The sequence below is a fragment of the Anomaloglossus baeobatrachus genome, chromosome 2 (assembly GCF_048569485.1).
Source record: "Anomaloglossus baeobatrachus isolate aAnoBae1 chromosome 2, aAnoBae1.hap1, whole genome shotgun sequence".
Lineage (NCBI taxonomy): Eukaryota > Metazoa > Chordata > Amphibia > Anura > Aromobatidae > Anomaloglossus > Anomaloglossus baeobatrachus.
In genome coordinates, this window is record NC_134354.1 from 113,902,704 (window position 1) to 113,916,234 (window position 13,531).

Here is a 13,531-nt window from a genome sequence, read left to right on the forward strand (position 1 = left end):
GTCACTGCCACAGCTCCCGCCCCCTCCCTCAAACAAAGCGTCATCAGTGACGTTGATTTTTTGGCCCTGCCGGCTTAGATCAGGTGTAATGAGCCAGCAACAAAGCAAAACAGGACGTGTTCATTAAAAGTGAAGTGTTCATCAAAAATTAGGTTTTGTGGTTAATTTCGTTGAAAAATAATAACTTGCTTCTAAATATTAACTCTGCTAATATTCTAACAAAAAAGACATTTAATAAAATGGTGTTTTCACAGAGTATAGTATGGCTACATATTTTAAGGGCGTAACAATTCAAGTTTCAAAAATGTCTGATATTTAAATAAATAAATAAATGCAAATCATTTATGACCACAGTCATAAAGTACCATGTGTCATGAAAACACTCTCGGAAGTGTTGAGAGATGTAGACGCATTGCTAAGATATTACCACATGAAATGACATGTCAGATTTGAAACACTGTCAGGAAGGTGATAATTGGATTTGGCAGGAAGGAGTTAATATAATTTTTAAAAATAAACATTACAAATCAGTAAAGATCATCAACATATTTGATATCTTTTTAATAGTAATAGCCTATGAACGGATTATGTAGGGTGATCAGTTAATCGAGGTAAAAATGGTTGAGATTCTTTTCTCCAGTTCTCCACTATGACTCTACTCTTGTATTGTGACATAACTGTACATTAGCATGAAGGTTTGCTTGTGCGTAGGTAGGTCAGAAGCTGAACACACTCCATATGAGGCAGATGCTGGTTGTGGTACACAGCCAGCATCTGCCTGCAGCAGCAGATTGGGGCTAGCCTTGATCAATACTGTTGGGTCAATTTGCATATTTAAAATTCAAGGGGATCATGAGTGACCTATAAGTCTCTTTTTGCCAAGAGTGCTCTCCACAAAGAGAAACTTTATCCCTTAGACCCTATGTATATCCATGCATAATGTGCTAGTAATGTACTTATGTTATATATGATCTTGGGCTTTAAAAAAATAAATAAAATAACTATGTGTGCCTTATCTAATATATAAAGCTCAGTGTATGTGTGTGTGTATGTAAGTATGTCTGCTAAAGGAATTTGCACCGTTGCATTTACAATCACAAAATTTTGCACAGACGCCCCATGTGACCCAGGGAACGTCATAGACTACTGTATGTTTTGACAGGAAAATTTAACCCCACGCTTTACAGTTATTCTCCAAAATCCTGCCATTAAACTGAATGGAGGTGGGAGCTACAGGCTATTAATAGCAACTGTCAGTGGTTGCTATAGGAACAAAATAAACTGTTAGTATAAAAAGGTTATGTGTGAGGTAATAAGATGTCGGTGGGGAGACGGATAGAGACAGAAAGAGACAGACAGATACAGACAGAGACACAGAGACAGACGGGCAAAGAGACATACCTGGAAAGAGACAGACCTGGAAAGAGACAGCCCTGGAAAGAGACAGCCGAGCAAAGAGACAGCCGGGAAAAGAGACAGCCCTGGAAAGAGACAGCCCTGGAAAGAGACAGATGGGCAAAGAGACAGACCTGGAAAGAGACAGACCTGGAAAGAGACAGCCGGGCTAAGAGACAGACCTGGAAAGAGACAGACCTGGAAAGAGACAGATGGGGAAAGAGACAGCCCTGGAGAGAGGCAGACCGGGAAAGAGACAGCCAGGCAAAGAGACAGCCAGGCAAAGAGACAGCCGGCCAAAGAGACAGCCCTGGAAAGAGACAGCACTGGAAAGAGACAGACTGGGCAAAGAGACAGACTGGGCAAAGAGACAGACTGGGCAAAGAGAGAGACTGGGCAAAGAGAGAGACTGGGAAAGAGACAGACCTGGAAAGAGAGAGACAGACAGACACGCACATAGAGACAGACACAGAGATAGAGAGACAGACAGACACAGAGATGGAGACAGATAGACAAATACAGATAGAGAGATGGAAACAGACAGACAGAGGCATAGACACAGACAGACAAACAGACAGCGACACACAGACAGAGACTGGGAGAGAGACAGACAGTTACTATCCCGGGCAATGCTCGAGTACTACAGCTAGTGTGAATATAAATGTAAATGTGCAGTTTATATACCAATAGGCCTGATGGATGGGGATCCCAACATGAGTCCAGCATTGGAGCCCCTTGCTTTCTGTGTCCCTTCATGTGTTTGAACTTTATATATGCACATATTTTAGATATGGAAGTAAGCAGACCAAATTTTAGAAGAATGAAAATGATACATTCACTATGAGTCTGAAACATTACAGCCCGCTTATTAATTTAAGATGTTTTTGAAATTTGCTTCAATTATTTCATCTCCACGACTTACATTTTTAGCTCCAGCTGCACTTAGGTTGTTGACTTCAGATCTTCTATTAACTCGAATCATTATTTCTTTTAGCCACTTACAAAAAGAAGTTCACAATGGAATAGAAAACAATTCTGGTATTTATTCTCATTTAGTAGCTAAACCATAAACTGGAAAAACAAATGAACTTCATGATTCATAGATCAGAGCTATAAGAATGGCGGCAGGGTAAGTCACCCTGCTGAGCTGGATTCGTATCTTATTGCTACTGTTGTGCATTGATACAACAGCCGCCTAATGTTTTAATTACTTCCGTTGCTGACCCCACATTGAAATAAAAAGAAAAGTTACCTATTTGACCCTAGTCTATGCAGTAATACACTTAAAAAGACATTACAAAATATATCATTTTTATAATGTTTTTGTTTTTTTTTTAATTTGGTCTACCCCATCTAACCATTGAACTTTTCAAATAAATGATTCAGTAACTGTCTTTATTTCTATTACAGAATGGTGATGTCATTTTGTGTACAATTCGGTTTTATTTTTTTTCTTGTTGATAAGTTTAGGCTTCGTTCACATCTACATTGGAGCCTATGTTAGAAGGTTCCATTGCAGGTTCCATCAAGCACAAAGCACTGATTTTTATTTTTTTACCATTAAAATGACTGTCAATTTGATGGAAAAAGAACCCCAACAAATCCAGTTCTAGTCAATGGAGTCCATTGGGTGCTGTTGAGGTTTTTATGGTTCCTTTACAGCCTCTATGTATCAGAATACATGGCAAAATGTAGAACGTGTAAACTGTCGAATCAGTCAGGGAGCTTGGCCTGAAGGAATGATCTTTAAAGAGGTGATTCACTCCTCTGCAGTAGTTACTACATCCCTGTAAAACTGATAGGAGAGACTTTTTCTAAATACCTTGTGTTGCCAATTCAGCCTCTGAGAGGCGCTGTCACGGTCTGCTCTTGCCCATCACGTGACACCCCCCCCCTCAGGCTCTGTTACCTCTAGGATCCGGTGATGTCACATCACCTTCCAGTTGACCTGACATCACCGTGACCAGCCGAGAGAGTCTTCCTGAGGGATTGCGGTGTGGGCGGTGCTTTGACACTCATCACAGCACAGCATCACGCGAGATGCTGTGCTGTGACACTGGACTGTGATGAGCGTTGAAACACCGCCCCCAACCCAGTCACTCAGGGAGACTGGGGTCGGCTGCAATGATGTCAGGTCAACTGGAAGTTGACCTGACATCACCGGATCCCAGAGGTCACAGAGCCCCAGGGGTCAAGAGAAGGGGAGGAGTGGTCCACGATAGCGCCACTCAGAAGCTGAATTGGCAACACAAGGTATTTAGAAAAAGACTCCCCTATAAGTTTGACACAGATGTGGTTACTATTGCACAGTAATTTACCACCTCTTTAACGCTTCTAAACTGGTTTACAAGGAGTTAAAATTCAACCTTTGATAGTCATACATCATCTTAGAAGATGGAGTACTTTCTAGAGGAAAGTCTTATTAAAGGCTGTAAAATGTATATTTCAACATGGAACATACAATTGGGAATTAAGGCTTTAATAAGGCTTTCTTCTAGAAAGAACTCCACCATCTTCTAAGATGATCCAAGACTATGATTATCAAAGGTTGAATATCAACTGTTTATAAATCAGATTAGAAGATTATTCAGAAGGAGAGATATAAGGTGATAGATCCTTCCCTCGGAGCAGGATCACTGTCAAGTTTGACAGTTAGTACATTCTACAATCTGTTATGTAATGTTTTACATGGAGGTTGCAGAAGCCAAGATATTCAATTAAACCCTATTAAAAAAAATGATTATTAATGAAAAAGATATCATGGATTAAAAAAAAGGTTCCTAAAAGTATTTTTACTCTTTAAGAAAAAATAGTTAAACCTTTCAAGCTCAGCAATAAGCATAAGCCTACTGCCATATTCAGTGACTAATACATTTAATGACAAACACAAGATATCATATACAGCTGGTGAAATAAGAATTGAACATGTCATCAATTTTATAAGGTGCTATTTCTCACCAGATCTCGGTAGCAACCCATCCAATCTACAAAGTGAAAGAAATCAAACCATAGATGTCCATAAATTTAATAATGTGTAATAATGAAAAATTACACAGGAAAAAATATGAACATGCTTACTGAAATGTATTTAATATTTCATTCAAAGAGCTTTGTTGGTGATGAAAGCTTCAAGACGCCTCCTGTATGGAGAAACTAGCCACATGCATTGCTCTGGTGTTATTTCGGCCCATTCTTCCATACACAAACTCTTCAAACCCTGCAAGTTCCATGGGCTCCTTCTATGATCTCTGAGCTTTAGTTCCTTCTATACATTTTCTATTGGATTCAGGTCAGGCGATTGGCTGGGCTATCCTGGTACAGCTGCTGCTCTGCTGGCTGTAGCAGGAACTACATCATGATAGTGACAAGAGTCATCACATGACCTGTCGCTACCATGGCAACCATTGGCTCCCCGTTATCGTGTCATGGGCCTCCGATGGCGGTGAGGAAAGGTGCGGTCCCTGCTGTGGTACTTTAAATCATGCTGTCACATTTTGACAACACGATTTAAGGGATTAAAAGGTGTGGGTGAATCGCTGATCCACCTGCGCCTGTGAGGCACACGTCTGCTGTTCAAATCAACAGACATGGGCAGGGATCACCACCGGCTCACCGCAGCAGCCGTTGGTGATCACTCCTTCATGATCTAGGACGCACTTGTCAAGCGTGTACTCTAGGATGTCCTAAAATAGTATAGCGCAGTAATGTGGTACAGAGAAGATTCCTGAAACTACCTGAGAAGGTAGTTAGCAGGTAAACCACTAGAGGGCGATGGAGTGGAGAAAACATATGAACAGAATATTCCCTAGCAGAGGTAATACTAGTTAAGCCCAAGATGGTAATACTAATCAAGATGGCAGTAGAATCATCATAACGCCGAATCACAACATGAGGTCTTGTAAATACACAGGGACAAAGTCAAAACGTAGTCAGGTGGAAGCAAGGAGTCGGTTAGCCGGGAAATCAGAACTCAGAAGCGGGGAGGAATGGGAAGAGGACAGGAACGGAATAAAGGGAAGCAGACGAGGAACAAACAGGGAGATAGCGAGAGAGACTCTAAAGGTCCAGTCACACTAAGCAACTTACCAGCGATCCCAACAACGATAGGGATCGCTGGTAAGTTGCTAGGAGGTTGCTGGTGAGATGTCACACTGCGACGCTCCAGCGATCCCACCAGCAACCTGACCTGGCAGGGATCGCTGGAGCGTCGCTACAAGAGTTGCTGGTGAGCTCACCAGCAACCAGTGACCAGCCCCCAGCGCCGCGTGGAAGATGCTGCGCTTGGTAACTAAGGTAAATATCGGGTAACCAACCCGATATTTACCTTGGTTACCAGCGCACGAATCTACACGTGCAGAGAGCAGGGAGCAGCGCACACTGAGCGCTGGCTCCCTGCTCTCCTAGTTACAGCACACATCGGGTTAATTACCCGATGTGTGCTGCAGCTACATGTGCACAGAGCAGGGAGCAGCACACACCGCTTAGTGCTGGCTCCCTGCTCTCCTAGCTACAGCACACATCAGGTTAATTACCCGATGTGTGCTGCAGCTACATGTGCACAGAGCAGGGAGCAGCGCACAATGCTTAGCGCTGGCTCCTTGCTCTCCTAGTTACAGCACACATCGGGTTAATTAACCCGATGTGTCCTGCAGCTACATGTGCACAGAGCAGGAGCCGGCACTGACAGTGAGAGCGGCGGAGGCTGGTAACAAAGGTAAATATCGGGTAACCAAGGACAGGGCTTCTTGGTTACCCGATGTTTACATTGGTTACCAGCCTCCGCAGAAGCCGGCTCCCTGCACATTTAGTTGTTGCTGTCTCGTTGTCACACACAGCGATCTGTGCTTCACAGCAGGACAGCAACAACTAAGAAATGGCCCAGGACATTCAGCAACAACCAACGACCTCACAGCAGGGGCCAGGTTGTTGCTGGATGTCACACACAGCAACATCGCTAGCAACGTCACAAAAGTTGTTCGTTAGCAGCGATGTTGCTAGCGATGTTGCTTAGTGTGACGGGGCCTTTACAGGAGGGGAACAGAGAACAGAGGTCAACAACAGGTCAGGTGAACATGGAGGTCAGGAGGGGGCAGGGCAGACAATAGGTCACTCACAAACAGAAGGCAGCAGAGCTGGAAATATCACTAGCATAGTTCCAGAGAAGCAAGCCATAATATAGTGGCCTAAGCTCCAGAACGAGGCAGGACGGATTAACCCCTAACGTGACCTGTATCAGAGATGTGAAACTAAAAAAGGCTCAGCAGCAGCTGAGCCAGGAGTAAATCATGACAGTACTGTTATGTCCTAGGTCGTGAAGGGGTTAAGAAAGTAACGAATAGTGCTGAATATATTCGCTCATTACTAGTGGCTAGTTCTCCAAGATGTTTGGATCACTATAACTATGAACACTTTTTTATAGCATTATTACATTGCAGCATGTTTTTCACAAGTGCCTAAAACTTTTGCACAGATCTGTATATATAAATCTGTGATCACTTCATTTCTACTAAAAGCATATCTGTATTTATTGTATGTGGCGTTCTCTGTTTACTCACTAATACAACTGTATGACATTATCCTGCTTTCTCTTTCTATCCAGTCTTAACCCTTACAGCTACGATGAGAACTGCCTGAATATTAGTGAAGATCACATCCCACTAGCTGCCTTGCCACTGCTGGCCATCGCATCTCCTCAATACCAAGATGCTGTTGCTATGGTGATCAGCAGAGCAAACCAAGTTTACAATGAATTCCTCAAGACTCCAGACGGCGCTGGCTTTAATGGGCAGGTAATGTTGTGTCATGTTGGATCCATTTGTATACCTAATCCTTGTAAAAAAATATTTATGTTATATTCCTTAAAAAATATAAAAATACAAGTGCAGATAAGATTTATAATATTTTGCAGGCAATATATACACTTTATATAAGAAAATAATTCTTAATACATAAATCAGTTGAAACCAAAAGTCTATATACACTATCTAAAAAGACATCTGCATGTTTTTCTCACTATCTGACATGAAATCAGAATAAACCTTTCCCATTTTAGGTTAATTTGGAAATAAAATTATTTATATTTGCCAATTGCCAGAATAATGAGAGATAGAGAGAATGTTTAAGGCATTTTTATTACTTTCTGCAAAGTCAAAAGTTTACAGATATTTCATTAGTATTTGGTAACATTGCCCTTAAGCTGTATAACTTGGGTCAAACATTTTGGATATCCTTCCACAAGCTTCTCACAATAGTTGGTAGGAATTTGGGCCCATTCCTCCTGACAAAACTGGTTCAACTGAGCCATGTTTGTAGGTCGCCTTGCTCGCACCGGCCTTTTCAGCTTTGCCCATAAATTTTCAATAGGATTGAGATCAGGACTTTGTGATGGCCACTCCAAAACATTGACTTTGTTATTCTTAAGCCACTTTGTAACCAATTTGGCAGTATGCTTTGGGTCATTGTCCATTTGGAAGACTCATTTCCAGCTAAGCTTTAAGTTCCTGGCTGATATCTTGAGATGTTGCTTCATTATTGCCACATAATCTTCTTTCCTCATGATACCATCTATTTTGTGAAGTGCACCAGTCCCTCCTGCAGCAAAACAATCCCACAACATGATGCTGCCAGCCCTATGTTTCACAGTTTGGATGGTGTTCTTGGTCTTCAAAGCTTCTAGATTTTTCCTCCAAATGTAATGACACAATCTTACCAGCTTCCATCAGCATCTTCACAAGGTCTTCTGCTTTGGTTCTTCGGTTGATATGTAAATGCCTGACCAAAGCACGTTCATCTCTGGTATGATGGCTGGACATTCCCATCTTGTTTGTACATGCATATTATTGTTTGTACAGATAAAAAAGCCAACTTCAGGTATCTGGAAATTCCATACAAGGATGATCCAGACTTGCACAAGTCCACAATTCTCTTCCTGAGATCTTGGCTGAGTTATTTTGACTTTCCCATGATGCTACAGAAAGAAGTAGTGTGTTTTAGGTGTGCATTCAAATTCATCCACAGGTGTGTCTCTAATTAACTCAGATGTTGTCAATAAACTTATCAGAAGCTTCAAAAGACATGACATCACCATATGGGCTGTCCCATATTGTTTAAAGGCATAGTACTCTTAGGGCGGCTTTGCAACATCGCACGTGCAATGTCGGTGGGGTCAAATCGAAAGTGACGCACATCCGGCGTCACTTTCGACATCGTTGTGTGTAAATTCTAGATGATACGATTAACGAGTGCAAAAGCGTCGTTATCGCATCATCGTTGCAGGCTCAGACTTTTCCATAATTATGCTGCCGCGACAGGTACGATGCTGTTCCTCGTTCCTGCAGCAGCACACATCGCTGTGTGTTATGCCGCAGGAGCGAGGAACTTCACCTTACCTGCCGCCGGCGGCTCTACGGAAGGAAGGAGGTGGGCGGGATGTTTACATCCTGCTCATCTCCACCCCTCCGCCGCTATTGGCCGCCTGCCGTGTGACGACGCTATGACGCCGCACGACCCGCCCCCTTAGAAAGGAGGCGGGTCGCCGGCCAGAGCGACGGTCGCAGGGCAGGTAAGTGCATGTGAAGTTGACGTAGCGATAATTTTCGCTACGCCAGCTATCACAAGATATCGTACCTGCGACGGGGGCGGGGACTATCGTGTGCGACATCGCAGCATCGGCTTGCGATGTCGCAACGTGCAAAGCCCGCCTTAGTGTATGTAAACTTTTGACTTTGCAGAAAGTAATAAAACTGCCTTAAAACATCCTCTCTCTCTCATTATTCTGGCATTTGGCAAATATAAAGAACTTTGGTAATCCTAATTGACCTTAACTGTTATGATGAGTTGGAAGGTACGAGAGTGCTGAGGCCAGTCATTGGCAGCAGAAATAAGTTAGGTAGATGGCACAAGACCACAACAGAAAAGTGAACAGAGACCCAATGGTAGCACCAGAATTATTTGTGTAGGAGCAGTCTGGGAATCATAATGTAAGACTCGTGATAGTTTATGACAGTTACTGTGTTTTGTTGAAATATTCTGTAGAAAACCAGTCAACCATAGACAGTCCTACAACCTATAGTATATGCATATTTTACTATAACATATTGATATAGATGCAGCTGACAGACATATTTTGGGTAAATAATTTCTGCTGAGGTCAATTCATCCTTATATAAACCCAGTCCACTCTGTTTATATCATTGACTAAATCCTAGATCTGACAACGAGATACAAGCTGCTCATCTCTAATTAGGTTTACCATCTGTCTATGTATGAAATAAAATAAACATCACTGCCGTCAACTTTAATGATCATAATTCAAAGGAATGCGAAAAACTTTGAGATTGTTACAAAACCTAAAAGCTAATGATGGAGTCTGACAATGTTTTACACTCCTATGCATTTTCACATTATACTACAATAAAAAAATATACGGTAGATTTTTTTTAAAAACAAATGAGAATCAAAAATGTAAATTCCACTTATTAAAGTTGCACTTACAATAATTTTTCTATTACCTAAATCTGTGTAAATTTGTATGTAGTGTAGTGTTAATATCCACACCGATCGCTGCCTTTCCCAGTTTCTAGCACGGCTCCAGTCCTCTTCTGATTCCAAATCACTCTGGGATTCATGTGTGACCAAGGAGCTGATTTTAGAATTTAAGGTCTAATGTTCTGATGCTCCTTAGGCTTACACTGTAAAAGCAACTTCTGAATTACACATAAACCCCAGTGTGAATTGGAAGTCGGAATAGAAGTGAGAAGAGGAACCAAGCTGTACTGTAAACTGGAGAAGACGCAGATTGGTGAGTATAGTCACACACTAACGCTACATAACCCATATGTTTACACAGGCAACGCTAATAAAAAAAAGTATTGGCAGTGCTTCTATAAGTAGTCAGACTTAGTTCAAAGATGGGCCTGTTTTCTTATTTTAGTGCTCAGAACCGCAGTTAGAGGCTGGGGAATATACAGTATATTATTATTGGCACACCACTTTGCAAATTACACCATATTTTCCCATCACTTTTAAATTATCATAAAACACATGTCTGAATGATTAATACATTTGTCATTCAGAATTCATTACTTTAACAAAAATTAGCGCAATTGCTTCCATACAGTAAATACGACCAATTAAATTTTGGCTCCTACAACTTGAGCAAGAAAATATTGTAGGTCAAATCATTTGGAAACATTATTTACCCATACATGTGTGGCGCCCCTGCGGCTTCAGTCGCCACAGGGTACTGCACCTCACTTAAGGTGCAGTATTCATCTCGGGTAAGGAAGGGGTTAATCACTGGTGTTTCCACATTTCACCTTACATACAGCTTAGGTACCTTCTCACTGGGGATTGGACTAGGGTAGACAAGGGGGTGGCCATCCTGATGTGGCGCCCTAGGACCTGGTCGCCACAGCAGCATTGCCCTCCCAAAGGGTTAATGCTGAGCCTGGAGGTAATTGGGAGATCCATTGGCCAGCAGGTTTAACACCCAACACCGTTCTCCCTCCGGCCAGCAGGGGGAGCTCTGAACCTGGGATTCCAGGGAGCCTTCCTCTACCTGACCAGAGGGAGGAAGTGCAGCCAGTCTGTAGGGAGTAGTGGAAGTGAACAGACGCAGAGTGAGCTGTCCTGTGAATCTGGGGCCTAGAGCTGGAGCAGCTTGGCCCAGAGAAGCAGGAATAGCTGAGAGGCAGCAGAGAGAGACTCAGACATCGGAGTCTGTGGTTGCCAGGGTATAAAATCCGCCCCTGGTAGCCGAGTCCGAAGGGCAGGAGAGCTGCAAGCCCCTGGCCCAGAAACATCCAAGGTACAGCTGCAGCATCAGGGCCCGGTGTGGACTCCAGCGGAGAAGCACCAGAGAGAGGGTCTGCGCAGCCACCTACAGAAAGAAGGGACGTGCCATCGGTCCCAGCAGCAAAGAGGGCCATTGCTGGATTCAGAGAAGCAGGGTCCTATCATCACAAAGCAAAGTACAGGAGTAGGCCTCATACTCAGCTGGCCAGAAAGATCATCCCAAGTACTTCCAGGCCGACCGGATCCCCATCACCATCTGTAACGGTCTCCCAGGACTGGACTGTTCCCAGAGTAAAAGAGGAGAAGGTAAAGAGACTGTTGTTTGTGCCTGGTTCTTTCCTCGCCTGTCGGCCCTGCACCGTGTTAGCCACACAACACCATAGACTTTCACGGGCACCAACTGTATCCCGGGGCATCGCTCCACCTGTGGGGAGCCGTAACATCATAGCTGCCATAACATCACCCCGGAGTTCTCCCATAGCAGCGGCGGCTTAATAGCCGCATACCACAGGTGGCGTCACGAACATTAACTTCAACTCATCAGCCACATATTCAACTGACACCCACCAGGGCCACGGAGCCGGGCCCAGCCACCACTGACTACCACCGGACTAGTCCGGCCCGGCACCGGGTGTCCCCTAGCCCTGGGGTGGGCGAGTCAACTTTTGGCGTCACGAACAGGATTTCGTGCCCGGTTCCACCGGGTACTGTGCGCCTGAATAATTGCGCTTTAAAGACTGTATTACTGCGTGTTTCACTGTTTGAAAACTGCCGCCGCCATTATCCTCACTGAGCGCAGGAAGAAGGGGGGCGTGCCTGACAAAGAGCGCGAAGGGAGCGCGCCATCAGAGCAGAGCGCTGTTAACCCCGCGCGACCCGGAAGGAAATTTGAAAAGTGAACGGAGCCTGGTAAGGTTCACTAAGGGGGAGGAAGATGTCCGACGCAGAGGGATGGCAGGTGGCTGCCATAGCCCGAGACGCCGCAGCGCCCGCCGAAGCGATCCCTGTCGCCGTCGCCCCAGCCCCCGCTGTAGCGCCGGTAATGCCGATCACCATGCCGTACATACCGGGAGCAGAATGGCTGCCGCAGTATTCCGGGGAGTCCCATACCTTGAGCGACTTCAGAGAAAGCCTGCACAGCTTATTCCGGGTGTATCCGCTGACTGAGAGCCAGAAGGTGGGCATATTAATGGGACAGCTAGCCGGCGCAGCCCAGCGTGAAGTGAAGTCCTGGCCTGATACAGATAAAGGGACAGTAACCCAGATACTGGCCAAGCTAAAGAGTACTTTTGACACCCGCACCGCAGCAGAGATAAAGATGAGATTCTTTGGGTGCAAGCAGCGGCCCACAGACAGCATAAGGGACTATGCCTTAAACCTGCAGGAGGCCCTGAAAGCGGTTAAACAAGTGGACCCAGAGAGTGTACGTGAAGAACACAAACTCCTAACTGAGCAGTTCATAGAGGGGCTCCTGTCAGATGCCCACAGGACCCAGCTGCGTATCATGGTCCTGCAGAACCCTGCTCTGGACTTTGCAAAGTTTAAGGACCAGGCCATCCGGGTACTGAGAGAATCTACACCGAATGACCCAGTGCCCCTCCGGCCTCTTGCTATCACGTACCCAGGGGTGGTGCCTGCAACACGAGCCACTGCAGGGGCTGAGGCGCAGTCCCTGGATAAGGATCCCACTGCAGAGCTCAGACAGCAGTTCCAGGAGCTGACCAAGACTGTAGCTGCCCTTGCCAAGATCGTGCAGTCCCTACAAGTGACCCCATCGCCTGCAAAAATCGAGTTGGCCTCCAGCCCAGATGACGTCCCATGGATGCGACAGAGGAGGGTTCCGCCGACCCGAGGCAGAGACACAGACCGGTATGATTCAACGGGACAACCGATCTGCCGCCGCTGCAGCCAGGCGGGCCACATTGCACGATACTGTCCTTTAAATGGGCCGAGCCTGGGGCCAGGAGCCGACCCCCAGGTGTAAGGAAGCCCGGCTCAACCCCCAGCCGCAGCAAGTATGTGGGAGGACGACCGGTCCTTCCTATTGTGCTGGATGGGATCCCTTTGAATGCCCTCCTGGATACTGGGTCCCAGGTAACGACCATCCCCTATAAACTGTACAAAAGATATTGGGCTGATTCAGACATTGACCATGGCCCAGATGATGATTTAACAATTGTGGCCAGTAATGGTCAGCCCTTACCTCAAATTGGGTATAAAGAAGTAACCATTAAAGTGGGGCGGGTGGAATTGCCATGTCAGGGGATGATAATTGTAGATATTGATCGCAAAGAATCTGACCCGCTGGTAACCATTGGTACAAATGTGATAGAAAATTGTA

At 44.9% G+C, this 13,531-nt stretch overlaps 1 protein-coding gene across 1 annotated transcript in view; it reads left to right on the forward strand.

The window, feature by feature from the left end:
• The window catches only part of PITPNM3 (PITPNM family member 3), a 729,687-nt gene that overhangs the window by 523,407 nt on the left and 192,749 nt on the right, over window positions 1-13,531 (forward strand). Inside the window, exon 6 of the mRNA XM_075333206.1 lies at window positions 6,995-7,184. Within this exon, the coding sequence (XP_075189321.1) occupies window positions 6,995-7,184 (190 nt within the window). The remainder of the gene's footprint in view (window positions 1-6,994; window positions 7,185-13,531) is intronic.